The sequence below is a fragment of the Papaver somniferum genome, chromosome 4 (assembly GCF_003573695.1).
Source record: "Papaver somniferum cultivar HN1 chromosome 4, ASM357369v1, whole genome shotgun sequence".
NCBI classification, from domain to species: Eukaryota; Viridiplantae; Streptophyta; class Magnoliopsida; order Ranunculales; family Papaveraceae; genus Papaver; species Papaver somniferum.
The window spans coordinates 28,382,917-28,402,686 of NC_039361.1; the positions used below are offsets into that span (position 1 = coordinate 28,382,917).

Below are 19,770 nucleotides of genomic sequence, written 5' to 3' on the forward strand. Positions count from 1 at the left end.
GTGTCAACTACACCCACAACTCAACACCAACATCCAATGAGATAATACTAGTAAATTGGTTACCACCAGAGAGAGATTAAATAAAAATCAATACAGATGGAGCAACCAAAGGACTACAGGGACCAGTAGGAGCGGATGAATATGCAGGAATCACGAAGACAAAGCAATAACAGCGGTAACATCCCCCATGGAAATCATTACAGCCACGACTGCAAAGACATGTGCTTTTTTTTACCTTCAGCAAGAATGACAATGATATATGGATGGAAGAAGATTCGGTACGAAACAGACTTCCTTACTTTGGTCCAGTTTATCAACAACAATCAATCAAAAACAGACACCTTGTTACATAAGGAACATGATCAGAGAGATACGACACCATCCTAGCAACACAGGCAGCTCTGTATCACACTTGCATACCGAGAAGGTTCGGCTTGTAATGAAAATTTCTTATTAGCCGAACATTTAACTAGTAAGTAGGTCGGGAGTTACAAACTATAAGTTCGGCCAATAACTATTGTATTTTGAGTGAGTCGAACTGTTCATCTTCTGTAGTATACAAGTTAGGTTCGGCTGATAATTTCAAGCGAACCTATCTCTGGTTCATGATTTCAACCTACACAAATGAAATTAAAGATAATCTGGAAGTATACTTGTGTGCTGTTAGCATTGGGTTTCTCATCGTTGTATTCATCTTCTGAATTTGGCTCATAAAAATCCAAGTTTTTCCTCACTCCCCTTCTTCTTGTTCTCCAAAAAACCTAACTTTTTTTTTCTTCCCCAAAAATTATCATCAACACAAACTTTTATAACTTAATTATCTTAATCACTAATCATTTTTATACTAAATACTAATCATTATTATTAACACTAATACAGAAAGGATAAATTTGTCATTACCAAAAATATTTGGTTAAGGGGTTATTGGATTTACTATTTCCAACTCGTTTTTATCTTTATTCAGTATGCCCTGAAATTTTCTTGTATGCCCTAAAACAGGGTTCAAAATTTAACCTCTATTAGGGCTTTGTACATGTAATAAAAACTTTAGGCCCAGTTTCAGGGTCCAATTGGCAAGCATTTGCATATTTCTCAAATGTATTTGAAAATCATGTATGCTGGCTGCTGCAATCATTTCATCTGCAAACAAAACATGGACTATTTAGATCTCCCAACTAAATTTCATATAGTTGAAAAGGAGCCTTCACGGATCTACCTCACCAAACCCTCATAGGCCAATAAATATCGGTTCCAACAGTAACGGGAACTTCCCCACATGAATGGGACCTAAAGGCAATTGGAAGTATGCAAGCGCAAACCACTGACAAGTCACTAGTGCCGACCCATAAGTTTATGGTGATTGAGTTTTCATTCTAAAACGTTTTAAGTTTTGCTTCTGATGGATTCCCTGCACTAGTAAATTGTGCAAAAATGCAGATACATTACATTGTTTTGAGTAGATTAACGAATGTACTCTCCGCATCTACTAAGAAATTAGTCGCCCAGACCAGAAAATAGCAAAATAAACTTGGTCGATTGAGCTCGTTACAGACGAACTGAAGACAAATTAACAATTTAACTGAATTTGAGTAATTAATTTCTGTTATAATGCGTCGGCGCCATCATCTAGCGTTTTAGTCTGACTTGATCTGTCTGACGGTGCTTCAGCATCCTTTAACGGACCCCAACATTCTACCTTGTTGAATTCTCGCAGATTTGAATGAAAATACACCCAAACTAAAGCTTCTTCCAACTCTGGGTAATTCTGAAACAAATTTCCATCTCCATGTACAAATGCTTTCAATACCTGTTTGCACAATTTGAACAACTATTTCAAAACCTGGATTCAAAGAATCAGGCTGTGCATCGCGAGCATAGATGTAATGAAAAGACTAGTTAACCACCGGATGTGACACCATTGCTAGCATAGATCATTTGAAGTTAGTTGCTTTGATTAAGACTATTAACTCGAATAATAAAGAGAAGAGGAGGGAATTTTACCACAGGAAGTTCTTTGCGGAAGATGTAGAATCTCAGCCTTGCAAGGAGATCCAAAAGAAAATGAGCACCACTTATATGGCAATGTACATGTAGAGACATATTTCCTTTAACCTTCTTCCACTCAGCAACTACTTCATCTCTTTGCAATTTGTTGTACCAACCTTGCAACTGTTTCCCAATCAAATCAAACACATAACTGGGTTAGACCAATCTAAAGTGTCACGTGTGTTTCCAATCAAATCCGTATAAGAAGGGGGAAAAAAAAGAAAAAAAAGAGTGTGCAAGAAAAAGTGCAATCCTAGAAATGCAGCAACAACTCATGCCCGTTATGCAGTGGAAAAGTAAACTAATAACAGTGTCCTAGCATCTGTCCGGAATAACTTTCCTGTTTTGGATGATTTAATGTCTCAAAATCACAGAAAATAAACAAAGTTCTTTATAAATCAGGTAGTAAATAATAATAATACCTGTGATCCATCAATGGTTTGAGAGATGGCAAGAGTAAGCTTAGAAGTGATATCACTGTGAGTAAGTGTATAAGTTCTTGGAATATTTCCAGAAAGCTTCTTTTCATCTACACCCAAAAACAATACCTTCAACTTTGATGCTTCAAATACAGCTGGTCCAAACAATTTTGCCACCTAGAAAACACACACACACAAATCAAAACACTTGCAGAAAAACAACAACAGGTAAACACAGAATTTATAGCAAAGATTACCGGGACAATTGATCGGATTTTCTTGAAAGATCGATTGCATTTTTGACGAGGTTGACGTGATAACAATGGTTCGGTTAGTTGTGATGAAAGAAGAAAAGTAGCAGTGACAGCCATCTATCAGCATCCACAGTCGATAATGTAAAATGGTGCAATGAGGGTGGCAACATATTGGAATATATGGTGAAGAGACCGAAGTGATTGTGCAGTGCGCAAACGATAACCATTTGTTTTTAGCACCTTGAAGTTTTACTGGCTAGGTCCCGGCAGGCAGACAAGAGAATTAAGAGCACCGTTGTACGTGTTCCTAGCTACCCCAATAATTTTAGCACACTGTGTTAGCTACGTATTCTCGGTAGAGTGGTGAAGTCGTTTGACGCTGGAATTTATTTTACACCATACCATAGAGATAAAAGATACTCCTGTATAAGGCTCATACGTCAATATCTGTTAATTAGGGCTTTGTAATTTAAAACCTTTATTCCCACTTCAACCACAAAATATTCACATATTTTTCGAATGTGGTTGATAAATATCTTGTATGCTGCAATCATTTTTTTTCTCTCTAAATAGATGTGATCAACATGTTCAATGGACTTATTAGAGAGCTGAAACTACAAACAAAAAATGGCTCTCCCGACCTAACTAAATGTCGTACAGCCTCTGCCAAACCCACCGAAGCCACCAATTTATTCTTTTTCCTTTTTGAAGGCTGCTAGCGGTACCCTGGGGACTACTACCTGCAGGGTTTTACTCATTCAGGCTAGTGGGACAAGGGATGTTTTATGAGCGTTCAATTTTATAAGCTGTGAGGAGAGAGAAGTTCTGCAAATTGGTGTCAACTCAGTTTAAAAAAATTTCATGAAATTTACCTTTTCCTTCACGAATCCAAACTAATTTCTTCTCATTGATAATTAGTATTATCACTTTTTAAAAAAATTCATTTTCCCTGCATCCTTATGTATCTTTTAATTCATCATTTCTTCCTTTAGTTTGATTCACTTTTTTCATAAATAGTTTGGTTTCTCTTTTTAGCATTTTAATTTTTTCAAAGTTTGGTTTTCATGCAGATGGATATTCAGCCAATGAATTGCTAATTTTCTTTGGAGGGCCTCATTCATCCTTATTATGGAAGGCATACAGTATTGGACCTGTTTGTTAGTCACGCTCTTTGTTCAAACATTATTGTTTCAATCAGGAGCAGTATGCAAGTCATCTTCTTCAGCAATTTTGCAGACCATCACTCTCAAGATGGATTTCTATAGTATGTTCCAGTATTTTGCCATGAATCATCTATATGATTATAATAATGATCTACGCAAATCTCCAGATTTAAACTCAGTCTACCCGAGTTCCAAAATCATACAAACCAGGGAAAATTCAAATTTTGAATCCGCGCAATTGGTGGCAGTACAGCTATTCTGATCAGTTTATGCAGTCTTTCCTATACCCATTCAATGTTTTTTCAAGTCAACAACAGGAAATAAATTCTAGTTTCCATAATATCTTGAATATCTCTTACCAATTCAATTCAAAATATCCGCGAGCCTTGTTTACAGTCTTTGACTTGCCAAAATCTAAGGTTTTTAGTTATTCTTTTAAAACTAATTATGGTTATCCATTTATTATCATATGCTTATATAACCAAGACAGCAGAAAGTCTCGCTCACCTCATTTAACCCTAATTTTTCATGTTTCTTCTCAAGCAATAGCTATGGCTTCTTCCTCCGATCAACAAGTTTCAACCATCACCAACCAGCTTCAAAATGCAAATATTCGTGACATTTCTGCTAAACAAATGAGAAAAACTATAGGATCTGTTAGAGCTCTTTCTGTAGCAACAGAGGAAAGAGGTCATACCCTCATCGGCAAACTCTTCTCAGAAGACCAAAAATGAAACTGACGTGGTTCGAAAAGAATTGCAACTTCTATGGAAGCACTACAAGATAAGGGAAGTTCGTTCTTTGGATAAAAATATCTTCCTTTTTAAGTTTTTTTCTAAATAAGTAATGGGAGTTGTTCTTAAGAAGAGTCCTTGGAATGTCCGTAAGTCTCATCTTAATCTTCTCAAATATGATGATTCAATTCCATTAAAAGACTGGCAATTTACGCATCAAGAATGGACGGTTCAATTTAAGAATTTATTACTTGAACACCACTCAGTTCAAGTAATATATGAAGCTCTGGTGGAATTGGGTTCTAAAATATCGACTAATCCTCCAAACTATAGGCCTACTTTTGGTAGATTGATCTCTGCTAGGGTCAAGATAGATCTAAGAAAGCCACTCTTCAGGGGTGGATGGTGGAATACAAGAGCTGGAGGTGTAACTTGGGTCTGATATCACTGGGAACGTCAACCACATAATTTACGCCCACACTGTTGGACTGTTGATCATAACAAGGAGGAATGTGCAAATGTTGCCGAAGACCTAATGATTAGAGGATTCACTAATAATCAGTACATTAATCATATGCATGAGTTAGCTAGATCCTATGGGGTTAACATATGTGATGACCTTGACATACCGATTCAAAGAATATGTGAAGCTAGCAAAAGGAGCATACCAAAAGATACTGAAGATCAAGATGAAACTAGGAGACCTAAGAGATTAAAAAATGCTGAAGAAGAATCTGTAGAATCCTCTAGTGCCAATCATAATCCTGTGTTGCAAGGACAAGACTTACAAAAGATCATCATTGAGCAAAATACTGGAAGAAATCCATCTAATATTGAGTTTGATGGCATGGAGCATGATCTGATAGACGAAGGAGATGCTAATGCAAAGGAGTACTCTCATGCTATGATGAGGCTGCCGCTACCACTGTTTTGGTATTTTCTAAACTTATCATTTTTCTCATACTTTCCTCGCTTTACAAGCTTCTTATACGGTTCCTTCCAGCATTAATCTTTTTCTTTTTGTTAAACTGCATTTTACCTTCAAGATGAAAATCCTAAGTTGGAACTATCAAGGATTCTTAGGAAAAGATACCTGAGATCACCTTCAATATCTCAATAATCTCCATGCCCCTGATATGATTTTTTTTTATGTGAAACTAAAATAAATGACAATAGAATCCTAACGCTTACGAACTTCTTAGGTATGCCAAACAATGTCATTGTTCCTTCTATAGGAGCTGCTGGAGGTCTGATACTCCTTTGGAAAGATGGTTTTGCGGTGAATATTATTCACCAAACTGGTAAAATTATACATACTCAAGTGACTAATGATCCCAGTAAGGGAGATTGGTATCTTTCTTGTGTCTATGGCACTCCTTACAATCGTGAAAAACTAGATCAATGGCCCTATATTAATAATCTCAGTAGAAATATTTATAGACCTTGGGTGCTTATAGGCGATCTAAATGTCACTTTCTCTCCTAGTGATAAGAATAACGAGTCTACTTATATTACTCCTAGTGAAGTACATGACTTAATCAAAGATTCAGACCTTTCTGATTTAGGTTTTTGTGGAAATCCATTCACATGGACTAGTAATAGTCATGGAACTGGGCATATAAAATCTAGGATTGATAGGGCTTTAGTAAATAGTGAATAGTACTTGATGTACCCAGACTCTATCCTTAGTCATTTGTCTCAAAATGGATCTGATCATGTCCCTATTTTCTTAGAACTTTCTAAAAAAAATAGAATGTCAGGTGAAAATCGGAAGTTTTTTGAACATTTGCTAAATCAAGATAGTTATGCTGAAGGAATCAAATCTGCTTGGTCCTCAAGTTATAATGGGTAAAATGCTTATGTTTTCTCTAATAAATTGTCCCACACTATACATATCCTCTCCTCTTGGAGTAAATGTATTTTCCGTGACATCAATAATAGAATCTCTCAGATGCAATCTGACATTAATAATCTACAATCTACAGATTTGAATGGCTTTAACACTGATGCAATCATACAACTAGAATCAGAAATCAGAAAGCTCAATGATATACATGCAAGATCGAACATGCAAAAGGCAAGAGATCATTTTTACAATGACATGGATATGAATTCAAAATACTTCCGTATCAGAATGAATAGAAGAAAATCTCGCAACAAGATCGACTCTCTGTTAGCTCAAGATGGAACTTGGGGTACTGATAGGGATTCCCTCTCATCCCTCCTCAACAACCACTTTCAGAAGATTATGACTACCTCAACTCCAGCAGATAGCCATCACTTTCTTCAGCATATTCCTCAGTGCATAACAGATGAGCACAATCAAGAACTTGAGGCGATACCAACTGACCAGGAAATACATCAAGCTTTAATGACAATGGAGCCTTGGACATCACCAGGATCAGACAGATTTCCTCCTGACTTCTATCAAACTCAATGGAAGCTGGTGAAAGATGATGTCTGCAAAATGATCAAGTTCTTCTTTCACTCCGGGTTTTTTTCAAGCAGTTAAACTATACGAGAATCTCCTTGGTACCAAAGGTCCAAATGGCTCATAAACCAGAAGACTTCCGACTAATAGCTTTGTGCAACACAGTGCACAAAATTATCTCAAAAATCATTTCCTTAAGAATGAAGAAGCATATTGCTAATATTATCTCCCCAATGCAATCTGCAATGTTCCAGGAAGAGTAATATCCGAGAACACTTGTCTAGTGAAGGAGATTGTTCAAGCTACGAAAAGAAAGGAAGGTATGACCAGTCATCTTGCACTCAAAATGGACATGTACAAGGCGTTTGATCGATTGGAATGGAGTTTCTTGTTGGACATTCTCAAGCAATTTGGTTTTTCGGAGAAATTTCGACAGTTAATCTCCCAATGCATCTCAATTACTCAAATTGAAATACTGCTCAATGGCTGTGAAACATCATCTTTCAAGTCTTCTCGTGCTATAAGGCAAGGTGATCCCTTGTCACTGTACTTATTTATATTGGCTATGGAATCTTTTTCGAGATATATGGCATAGTATGAAAAAACTGGCCAGCTGACAGGTATGAAGATCTCTCGTTCATCTCCAAAGATTAACCATCTGCTTTTTACCGATGATTTTCTTTTGTTTTGTAAGGCAACCCATTCTCAAGTTGGAAAGCTTCTTCAAGTCATAGAACAGTTCTCCCAATGCTCTGGCCAACTGATAAATTTCAGTAAGTCAGCTGTTTACTTTAGTTCTAACACAGATCCAAGTCTCTACCAGACAATTAGTGGTCATCTACAAGTGGTATATATTAATATCTCAGATAAAAAATTCCTCGGTTTACCTTTTTTTGTGGGCAGAAACAATCGCATCCCATTTTCCACACTTTGTGATAAAATGGAGCATAAATTCTCTAGCTGGAGTGGAAGCAACATGGCAGAGGCTAGACGGTCTTTCATGGTTAAAAATGTCTCTAGCGCCATCCCTATACACCATATGACGAGCTTCAAACTTCCTGATACTACCATAAAGAAAATGAGTTCAACTCAACAACAGTTCTGGAGAAACAAAAAATCTTGCAGAGGTAATCACATTATCACCTGGAAAAGAACTAAAAAACCTAAGGAGGAAGGAGGTTTAGGTTTTCGCGATATGCACATCTTCAACAGAGCGCTACTTGCAAAATCATTTTGGAAACTTTGTTCTGACACAGATTCAATGATGACAAAATCTGTTCAAGCAAAATACTTTCCCGATGGAGATCTTTATATCCTGAAGAAGAAGACAAACACCATCTAGTATTGGAGAAGCATAATCTCTGAGATTTAATTTTTTCAAAAGCACAGCTGCTGGAGTTTGGGTAATGGTAAAAAAATCTTAATCTGGAAGCAGAGATGGATTCAAGAGCTATCGATCCCACCACAACCAAAACAAAATTGTTCTTCTCGTCAACAATGCAAGTATGTATACCAACTTTTTACTCCAGATGCAGTATCATGGGACCTCACCATCCTCTAGGAATTATTTGAAAGCACCGCAGTTAATTACATCTTAAGTATTCCTACTCACAACAACCAGGAAGACAGACTGATATGACTCCTTGAAAGAAATGGTTCCTTCTCAGTCAAGTCTTCTTATCGCAGGATGTATGAAGATCATCATGGTCCAGATTATGTGGGCCCAAGAATGGTTAAGAATTATAAAACTTTGTGGAAACTTCCCATTCTACCCAGAATCCTCACTTTTTATGGAAGGTTATATTTAACCTCCTTCCCACAAGAGATATTCTCAGCGTAAAGATCCCAGGAGTTTTAGATGAATGCCCCTTCTGTGAACAAGTTCAAGAAACCTCTGCTCATGTTCTAATGGATTGCAACTTACCCATAATGGTTTGGTTTCCGATATCAGGCTATACTTCTAATGGACTATCCAGTCTCTCTGACTAGATAAGAAGCTGGTTTGATGATCTGCATGAGAAGACGATTACAGAGAAGGAAATCTGCAAAAGAGCTATAACTGCCTGGTGCATATGGTTTGACAGATGTGATAAAGCTTTTCAGAACATCAATCCAGTTCCAGATAAAACTATGAAAAGATGCCGAAACTTTATTGAAGAATACTCTTCAAATTGCAACAGGATAGAGACTATAAATAATAAAATATGTCGTAATTTTTTCCATTGGATACCCCCTCCATTAGATTTTGTGACTATAAACTATGATGTTTCTTTCTTAAACTCTAATAAGTCTGGTGGCATTAGACTAATCATTCAGAATTTTGCAGGGTTGCAGCAAGCAACAAAGTGCATCCAACTGAAAGATATTATGAGCGCAGAGCAAGCTGAATGCATGGGCCTGTGGGAAGCTGTGAAGTGGGCAAAAGAGCTAAAGCTAGAGAAAGTGCATTTCGAGCTTGATGCTAATACAGTGGTGGATGCAATCAACACAAACGCTGTAATAGATTGGCAGCTTCTCAATATGATTTAGGATATTCAATTGTTTTTTCGTACATTTATCTTTTGGAAATGTTATTACATTCCTAAAGAAGGAAATAAGGTAGCTGACACTCTCTAGGCTAGCTAGAGTGAATGGTTTGCCTACTACTTGGTCTAGTTCTTCTCCAATAGAGATCAGGGTTCAACTTCAAGCTGATAGAAATCATGTACTGAACTAATTTGCTTTTGATACATTCCTTTCGTTTCAAAAAAAAAAAAATGTCTTATGAAAACCGAAAATTGAGGGCCCAAAATTTTTCTTAAATGGAGGGCCCAAAAGTAAACCTGCTAATTTCCAAAGCACTGCTTCTCTACAGACCGAGAAATAAAACCCGGTAAAAATCGCCTCACATTTTTTTTATATTATTTATGGGTCTCAGTGGGCCCAACCCCTCGGGAGACGTGCAGGGGTTGGTTTGTGTGTGGCGGTTTTTTTGTGTAGTTTTTCTGGGTCTGCAAAGATTTTTTGTTTTCAAAGGGACTGGACCTGTCCTCATGTGAAAGGGTGGATTTTACAATGGATTTTTCAGCGGTCTGCACAGAACCACTGTTCTAAATATAGATTCCAACGGTAAATTGGAATAGTCCCCTCACCAATGGGATCTAGCAGTAATTGGAACAGTGACAACAGTCCCACGTAGTAGGGACCTAAAAAGCACTTGCAAATGCTCAAGCGTAAATACCATTGACAAGTCGCTGAACCTCTATGGCCGACCCATGTGTTGTTCGTGTATGAGTTTTCATTTTAAAGCGTTTTAAGCATTGCTCACTGCGCTGGTAAAGATTGTGCAATAATGGAGATACATTGACATTGTTTTTGAGTAAATCAACCAATGCACCCATATCTTATAAAAAAGATAAATGGACGCCCAAACAGGATAATGGCAAAAAACTTTGTGGAACGAGCTCATTACAGAGACAGAACAGAAGACAAGTTAACAATTTAACACAACTTAAGTAATCAACCTGTATTATAAGAATTTGTCTAAGTTTATATTTACATTTTACAATTTCTACATTATATTTTGTCAAAGAATTTGAGCATATGTAGTAGCATATACTTATAAATGCTCCCACTATATCAACAATCATCTAGTATGAAGAAGGGAATTACTCCTACTACTGTTGTTGCAAATTTTGGTTGGTTCCGCTAAGACTTGGATCGGGAAATTCTTGATCACTCCATGGGATCAAACTAGTCACCGGGAAACAACATGTACAATCTTCTTTACATGGTTGTGGTCTAACTACTGATAATTCGTCGTCATCATCTAAACTCTTAATCTGACTTGATCCGCCTGACGGCGCTTCGGCATCCTTTAACGAACCCCAACATTCTACCTTGTTGAATTCTTGAAGGTTTGAATGAAAATACACCCAAACTAGAGCTTCCTCCAACTCTGGGTAGTTTTGAAGCAAATTTCCATCTCCATGTACAAATGCTTTCAATACCTGTTTGCACAATTTGAACTATTATTTCAAAACCTATACTGTAACGCATCGCGGAGCATAGATATGATGAAAGCCTAGAAAACCACCGGACATTGCATTTGCATCATTGCTAGTTGGACACGAGCATATAAAAGCATATAGGAATAGTACCCAATGCCGATTTCTATGCAATGTCAGGGAAGCATACTCTGGTAGGTTGCTTTCACTGAAGACTATTCTACTCGAATAAAACGAAAACCAGAGATCATAGGAAAGAATTTTACCACAGGAAGTTCTTTGCGGAAGATGTAGAATCTAAGCCTAGCAAAGAGATCCAGAAGAAAGTGACCACCACTTATATGACAATGAACATGTAGCGACATATTTCCTTTAACTTTCTTCCACTCAGCAACTACTTCATCTCTTTGCAATTTGTTGTACCAACCTTGCAACTGTTTTTTTTTTTTTTTGCAAACCAAATTCATAACAGGATTAGATCAAAGTAAAGCGTTATGTGCTTTTTTCATTCAACGCAGTAAAAAAGAAAAAGAAAATGCAAAAAAGATGGGTGCAAGAAAAGGTACAACTTTAGAACTGCAAGTCTGCAACAACAGCTCATATGTCCATTTCGTATTGAAAAATGGAGTTTTAGCATCGTTTAAAACAATAATTAACGTTTTTTCTTCTTATTTTTTATCGTGCAAATTTAACTGCTAATTATTAATTTTAATTCGTTTTGGATTTGTTTGACACGCATGGGTATTTCTAGAATATGGTACTCTTCGAAAAAGACACTTTAATTTGAAAAAACAAAAAAAAAAAAGAAAAATTCCCCTGTTCTGCTCTGTTTTTGATGAATTAATTTCTCGAAATCACAGAAAATAAACAAAGAATTTCAGGTAGTACCTGTGATCCATCAATGGTTTGAGAGATGGCAAGAGTAAGCTTAGAAGTGATATCACTATGAGTAAGTGTATAAGTCCTTGGTAGATTTCCTGGATGTTTCTTTTCATCTACACCCAAAAACAATACTTTCAATTTGGATGCTTCAAATATAGCTGGTCCAAACAATCTTGCCACCTACAAAATCACACACATAAATCAGAAAAACAATTACAAAAAAAACCCAGAATTTATACACACAGAAAAATAAGGATTACCGGAACAATTGATCGGTTTTTCTTGAAACATCGATTGTTTTGTCGATGGAGATGAAATGGTTTGATTAGTTGTGATGGGAGTAGAAAAGTAGCTGTGAAAGCCATCTCTCTTCTGAGAATAATAGATAGAGATGAGGAAGTCGCTGTATTTTGGTAAAGCTCTCCAAATACAGTGGAAAAAGATAGTTTTAAATAATACTACTACTGAAATTAGTAACTACTACTAATTCTCTATCTAGTTCTCTTTTCTTTACTCTTCCGTTTTGTTGTTTCGTATACTACGAATCTATTGATTTTCAAGGTTTAAGATTCTAAGAATTAGAAGGGATGCGTGTTGAGAAGAACTTGAACCGACCGCGGGAGAGAGTTAGCTTATAAGTTTGGCAATTGGTTTATTCTCTACAAGTTTTTATGTACACGTTGTGTCTGCCTTTTCATGGCACGTGGGCTTTAGTACTCCTACAAGTGTGTTTCATTTACCTAAATGTAGACATTTTGAAATTTAGTGTGTTTAATTCTTACCTCTTTTGAGGGAAGTTTAAGGTGTGTTCTGCTAATCATTGGAAAATTACAATGGAATTGGCCGACTGGGTATCCGATTAGCTATTAGAGAGAATGGGTTTGTGGCCAAATCAACTTATCGTATCGTCCCTGTAACAAAATTTGTGACTTGCAACATAAAGATTTTCCCTATTACTTAGAAATTTATATCGTACATTATCGTTGAAGTGAGGATCCATGAATAATCTTTGATGGACGCTTTTCTTGGAGTCCAAACGACGATGAATACGAAACTCAATACTTTGGTGTTGTGATTTTTTTATGAAATTCGATAATCCTACAGAAAAATGAACACAATTCGAGACATATAACACCCCATATACCACTTTGAAAATCAACCATTGAAGATTAACATCAAAATCAGTAGATGGTGAGGTTTAGTATCTCGAATTATGCTCGTTTTTTTATAGGAAACTCGAATTTAATAAAAGGAACGTATCACCAAAATATTAGCTTCTAATTCATTATCGTTTAGACTCTAAAAAAAATTCGTGCAAATCTTGTAAGATGGTGTCCATATAAGATTGTTCATGGATCCTTCCTCTTAATTAAAATTTGTCATTTGATCTAAAGTTTATCGGGTGGAGCGGATAATCTAAATTTGTCTCCTGTTCCAACATACAATATCACTTCATTAAGTAAATATTTGGATATTTGATTCATTAATAATTTCTTTAAAATAATAAAATTATTTGGTAATGACACAATTAGACTTGCGCTTGCTAGATTTTTTAACTCACTGAATTATTAATTGTGACCTAAAATTTGACCGGTTGTTTAAAATCAGGCATGCCACCTGAAAGATACCAAGTGGACTTAAGTTGAGTTCTACAAGCCAATTTGTCATGTAGAGAAAAAAACTGGTTGTGATCCTAAATGAATACGTGGCCAAACTTAAATCATAATCAAAAATATGCCCCGCAACCCAAAATTTGGGTAGTGAATCGGAAACCACTTTCATTTGTGAGTTAGAATTGTTGTCCAAATATTACATTCGGATAAAAAACTTATTTCATACCCTAAAGTTTACTCAGAACCCAAAAACTGTACTTTGATTAGCATTTTTTATATAATGATCACTTGGTGACACAAGGTCTCTCATTGTGACCTAAAATTTTTCACACGACCCAAAATTTGCTTGATGACCGAGAAAGGTTTCATAATCCAAAACATGCATAGTGATATGTAATTATGTATTCTGCCGCTTTAACATATAAAAAGATACACTGTCACTCGAAGTTTGCATTGCGACCCAAAAATTTCATACCGGATGAAAATAAACCATGTGTACTAAATCTGCCTGGTGTTTCAGTATCATCCATAAAAACCAAGTTAATTATGTAGTCTAACATTTACCTCTTGATCCAAATCACGCAGTCCTCCTTGTGGTTATGATTGTATTAAAAAGTGTATTGAAAATGAATAACTACCAGAGCAGTTTGTGGAAGTACGAGTACTAATTAACAACGGTTCATTTCCTTTTTGTTACTCTTAAAGTTCAAAAACGTCAGACAACATTGAGATTAATTTTTTTTCCGGTTTACACTTGTTTTAGGGTAAAAAAAAAAATATTATAAAAGTATGGGTGAGCTTGATGTTTGAGTGAGTTCAAGCAATCAAAATCGTACAAGCCATAAACCAAAAAATGGGCGTTCACGTCTTACTTCGGTCATAAAGGAAGGAGATGGGGAGGGAAGCAGAGAAAGTTGAGAAATCACCATGGGATGTGTTTGTAGTGTGAAGTTGAACTACTGTATAAAAGGCTAGGCTTGTATTCATAACTCTCAGATCCCTTTCTGAATAGATTGAACTATCTATTTATAATTATAGCAGACACGCTGATTTCTCGTAAGACATGAGAGTTGTGAAGGAGCGGAGAAGTGGGATTGTGGAGGTAGTGGTGAAGTCGTGTACGTCATGTTTGGGAAGACTATCGATTACATATGACCACTACTCCCCTCACTCTCGTAACAGTTCTGAACCGTCACACTACTTGTTACTTTCTCATGACGGGTGTGTTACTACATTGCATGTTGTTGTAGACCGCTAGACCAATTAATTCCCCAGTTGTATCCCCTTACATGACATATTTAAGAGAAATTGAATAAATACCCCTCATTTTAATGGACTTCACAAACAATAAGAATCTCATAAATACCCTTTTTGTATTAATAAAGATTTTGATGAAAATCGTCATTTCATTTATTATTTCACTAGCATAACATGCACGCGCGATGCGCCTGCCCTTCCATTAGAAAAAAAGAGAAAGAATAATTTAACTTTATAACATTTTCATCCATAGTTTTTTCGACACCACGGATACACCTAGATCAATACCACCTACTGTTGGTAACTAATTCCCAACAAAGTTACATTCAACAAAATATATAGTAGCTTAGTACTGTATAACTTAAAATCCATAATTCCATCTCACTAATTTCAGTTTCAAGACATCAAGTTACAGTAAATGAATCTCCAATGTACAAAAAGGAGTATATGTTGTTTTTCGTTTTATAGCAGAAGCAAAGCCTAGTACTACATCAAGTCACCTCATAACTTTTTCTTAAGATTACTTCCTTCCTGAAATTAAAACTGCGTAATATTAGAACAGTATTGTACATGGTTCCTGAAATTACAGATACAGATACAATGCTTTGTACAACGAGACTTTAATAAATTATATGAGAGAAAAACACTCTAAATCCCAGTTTTCGCCACACTTCTCGTATTCGTACAATCCTATGCTAGTAGATGACCTTCCTGAATATATGCTCACACAATATGAACCCTCTACACTTGGATACCAAATTAACAATGTTAGAGAAACAGGTTAAGCCCCACTCCTTCTACCTTTCCATATACACCCCATCTTACTAATATAAAGAAAATACTATGAGGAACGACATCAGTATTTGTACCTGAGGATCATCACGCATGCTGAAGACTTGAAGCACATACTTGTCGTCTATCAGCTTCTCGTTGTGGTAAAAAAGTCAGAAGTTCTCCGAGTCATGCCTCCTGTACACCATCCACAAAATGGAACTTATCAAAAGGTCATAACTGATCAATTACTAATAGTCTAAATGCTAACCATATCAAATCACATAACCAATTTCTCCTATGAGACCTAATCTACAATCTTGAAAGGATTTCATATCTCAATCATAATTAACGTAAAGCTATCAGGCATCAAAGTGGATTTTGAATTCATTAAAGCAGTTATTGTCTTATTGATTCAATCTTTAAAACTGGTGGACCATATAATTCCTTCTGATAACACAAGTGAACTGGTGAACCTACATACTAATTCACTGAAGCACACAATACATACAGACTAAATCAAACTTCCAACATTAGATCCACATATCATCCCAATAAAAAATCTCTTTAAACTACATTGTCTTCCATAATCCATTGTGGGTGTCATTTAGCTATGTATGTGTCCTAGCTACCTGCCCATCAACCTTTACATAATTTTTTTGTATAACCATGCATAGTTTTGTTCAACAATGTAAAATTTCTTTTCAAATACATTTATAAACTATAACATTCTAATTATCTTCATAACAATTTTTTTTCACATTTCAAATTAACATATCCAATCATCTGTTAAACCAACACCACAACGACACAACAACATAACTTCAGTCTAATGAGTTTGAGCAACTTGAGAACCTTTCCTACGTTGTTATTGCCACCAACAAAAACCAAAACTTCTCTGAAGTCTAATGAGACGTTGTTTATTAATTCTTCTCCCTAAATTAGGTGCATATACTGCAAAACATAAAGCCTAAGACCCATTGGTTTCTACTGTTAATTATAAAAAAATCAGTTCCAAAGTACCTAATCTACAAATTACTAATCAAACCAACAAATTCTCACATAAAAATCTCATCTCTTTTCTCCCCCAAATCAAAGCAGATCCAAAATCAATTAAATAAACTTAAAATACAAAATCCAAATCAAACCCAAGTTTTTAATCTAAAACTTTAACAGGATCCAATAGAAAGACTTACCTTCTGAACTTCTTCACCAAAAAGTTGAGAGAATTTCCAATCTAAGTCATGTTAGACCAACTATTCGTACCTCACTATTTCTATTTCCGTTCATTGTCAATCACCCAAACCTAATAAGAATTAATTTATGAACAAACAAAAACCTGATAAGAATTAATTTCCTTTATTTAACCCCAAATTTTTCTTAAATCGGAAAAATAACTTCGAAATTTGAGAAGTCAATCAATCTTACTTATTAAATTAACAAAATCCATCTTGATTGTAAAGAATGAAGTTCGAATTTAAGAGAAATTCGATGGTGTTAATCGATCTTTTTTTTGTTTTTGTTTTTTTTTTGAAGCAGTGTTAATGAATCTGTAGTCTGTACGAAGGAGAAAGAGTAAAAGGAAAAGAAAAGAGATGAAGAGATTTAAGCTCTTGTTATAATTGTGCCCTTGAATGTTTTCTAATTTACGTGGTTTACCGAGTAGAACTGAAGTTAGCTTAAGGTTAACATAGTAATTTAAGGGTGTCCGGACCAAATTGTTGGTCGTACCAAAAATAGGTCTTTTCTTTATATTAGTATAAGATAAGATATATTGGCGGAGGTGGTGGTGGTGGTGACGGCGGCGGTGAAGGTGGTGGTGACATAGATTTTGGTATCAACTTATATTGTTGACACCAAATTTTGGTATCAACTTGGGTTGTTGACACCTTATTTGGATCTAACTAATTTCTGAATTTTCAATTTTGGTAACAACTTGGGTTGTTGACACAAAAATCTGTACCAAACTTATTTCTGAATTTTTTATTTTGTTATCAACTTGACGGCGACGGCGAAACGGCGGTGGAAATGGAAGCGATGGTGGTGGTGGTGAACTGTTGGTGGTGGTGTGGTGGCGCTGACAGTGAGCTGTGGTGGAGTGGTGATGTTGGAATGTTGGTGGTGGTGGTGATGGAATGATTGAGAAAGAAAATTATTATTTTTTGAAATGAGAAAAAATGTTACTTGTCATAGATTATTAAAGTAATTTATTTCCAAGTGAATAAGGTTTCTAAAAGGTGAAGGGTATATCTATAATATAATATGGTAGGGATATTTTTGAAGGGTTCCAAATATAGGAGTATTTAATTAATATACCCCATGTTTAATGCCTCGTCAAAAAATATTAAAGTTATGCATTGTTACTATCTTTGGTTAAGTCATAATCATGATTTCCTGAGGACAAACACTCAGCTCTATATGGACTGGTCAGTGTCGAGTCTGATGAAAATAATAATAAGTTTATGAGTGACTTATGTCTTAGTAAGTTTGTAAGTGAACTGCATTGATATGACTTGAGCATTGAGCTCCAATGATGCCAGTCGTGAGCTTTTGAGTAAGCTAGCGCTCATTAAGAATATGAATTAGTTATGGTGGTATCTTTATATTATCCCAGATGAGAGGCTCATTTTTAGAATATTTGCGACTTAAGTGTCGATGAGGTACCTCAAACTCGAGACACGCATGAGTAAGATGAAGGCATTGCATTTTACCAAGTACATTAACACTAGTGTCACAAAATAACCAGCGATGGTATGGTATGCGAAAATTGTAGGTGTTACACATAATGAGTTGCAACATTAGTGGTCCAGCACCTTGTTGCTCATATCATCTAATAACGGGTGATTGCAACACTATGGTAACTCATATCAGCTGGATCGGTGAAAGGATGCAAAAGATAATTATTTTCATACTTGATGTGTTATGTTGTATCCATTCCTTGGATGCTCATAATTTTTATCAAGTCATTCGATGTAGGCGTGCATCAATTGCAAATTATGCATTGCCAAAGAATAAGTTAAACTAGTAAGCAAGTTAGGGGATCTTTCATAATCCACTTGTATCACAAGGATGATGCAATCCACGAACGGCATGATACTGACAGATGCACTTTTGGTACAAGCAAGATAAGTGCATGCTTTCAGCAATGCCATAGCGAAGTAAGGAATGCTTGCAATGGCTTATGTGCGAGTCCATGCATTCTCTATTCTTGAACAACACTCAGAAGCCAGAGATGCGTGTAATATGCATCATCTCCAGCCTTTATGGCCTTGCACCCTTCGCAGAACAAGGGCGAGTTGGAACTGTGTAGAAGCTAATTCTAAGGAATCAGACTTGCTAAGCATGCTTGTAAAGGTAGTTGTACGTGCATTTTCCTAGTGAAAAGCATATTTTTAAGGCCCGATCACTGCATTACCAGTTGTGCTTCCGGGAGTTTCTCCTGCGCGTCTGGGAGCCGTAAGCGTAAATTCTGGTTCGTCGTAGTTGGTATCAGAGAAATTTCCGAGAGAACACTAGAGGCTCTGCGTTATGGACTCGTAAGCGAGTATTTTGTAATAAGACTACAAAAATTTTATTCAAAAGGGAAATAATCAGTCGGATGTGTAGGCAAACTATTGCGTGAATCGTGTTAGTCTTAGTCGAGTACTGTGAGTTTGTCAGGCCTTTAAAGGCAACCCACCATAGTTGGTGACCCGGAAGACCGTTTAGAACGGTGAGTGGACAATGATAATGATCATCCCCACCCGTTTGAAACGATGTGCATTGTTAGGCCGGATAACACCCCACTTACGAGCGGAAACCCGGAAGACCATTGGCAACTAGCCAACGGTGTCTTACATCAGAATGCTCTGGCATTATAATTTGGTCCTTACGATACTGTGATAATAATTGGTTGTCATTTCGATAACCCTTACCAAAATGTGAACTTTGGGGATTCCTGGGTTTTATGGTATGAGACTTGCACTTAAGATCTTGTGTTGATATATTCTTTTGGCAAGCCTGAGCATATGGTATGCGACTCATTATTAAGGGATCCAAAATCGATATTTTCGGCAACATTGTGGACTTCTTTTGTATTTCTAGGTATGCGGCATAGGACGTATCCTCAGAAGGTCTTAATCATTATTCATGGAAAAATGAAAAAACCTTATACGATTTCTGAGCATCGTGTTATGGGACGTATGCTCAGGAAATCCAAATCGATAAATATTTTC

The 19,770-nt window shown here is 36.2% G+C and overlaps 3 protein-coding genes and 1 long non-coding RNA gene across 6 annotated transcripts; 1 reads left to right on the top strand and 3 right to left on the bottom strand.

Annotated features, from left to right (window-relative positions):
- Positions 1–1,350: 1,350 nt before the first annotated feature.
- LOC113272243 (protein STAY-GREEN, chloroplastic-like) lies at positions 1,351–2,836 on the bottom strand. The gene is made up of 4 exons (XM_026522113.1): positions 2,723–2,836; positions 2,469–2,642; positions 2,002–2,169; positions 1,351–1,807 (listed from the first exon to the last, which is right to left on the bottom strand). The coding sequence occupies exons 1-4, from the start codon at positions 2,834–2,836 to the stop codon at positions 1,604–1,606; spliced, it is 660 nt and encodes a 219-aa protein (XP_026377898.1). The 3' UTR covers positions 1,351–1,603.
- A 3,914-nt stretch (positions 2,837–6,750) lies between these two features.
- LOC113272244 lies at positions 6,751–7,642 on the top strand. Its single transcript, XM_026522114.1, has 2 exons — positions 6,751–7,123; positions 7,302–7,642. Exons 1-2 carry the CDS (start codon positions 6,751–6,753, stop codon positions 7,640–7,642), a joined length of 714 nt encoding a protein of 237 aa, XP_026377899.1.
- A 2,895-nt stretch (positions 7,643–10,537) lies between these two features.
- On the bottom strand, positions 10,538–12,522 carry LOC113275025 (protein STAY-GREEN, chloroplastic-like). The gene is made up of 4 exons (XM_026524450.1): positions 12,176–12,522; positions 11,922–12,095; positions 11,300–11,467; positions 10,538–11,036 (listed from the first exon to the last, which is right to left on the bottom strand). The coding sequence occupies exons 1-4, from the start codon at positions 12,278–12,280 to the stop codon at positions 10,704–10,706; spliced, it is 780 nt and encodes a 259-aa protein (XP_026380235.1). The 5' UTR covers positions 12,281–12,522; the 3' UTR covers positions 10,538–10,703.
- Positions 12,523–15,138: 2,616 nt separating this feature from the next.
- On the bottom strand, positions 15,139–17,131 carry LOC113275026. Of its 3 annotated transcripts, none has more exons than XR_003323402.1 (4): positions 16,985–17,131; positions 16,753–16,862; positions 15,655–15,754; positions 15,139–15,316 (listed from the first exon to the last, which is right to left on the bottom strand). It is a non-coding gene; the product is annotated as an uncharacterized LOC113275026 (long non-coding RNA). The 3 variants fall into 3 exon arrangements; XR_003323403.1 differs by having other exon boundaries at positions 15,139–15,526; XR_003323401.1 differs by having other exon boundaries at positions 15,139–15,754.
- Positions 17,132–19,770: the final 2,639 nt, after the last annotated feature.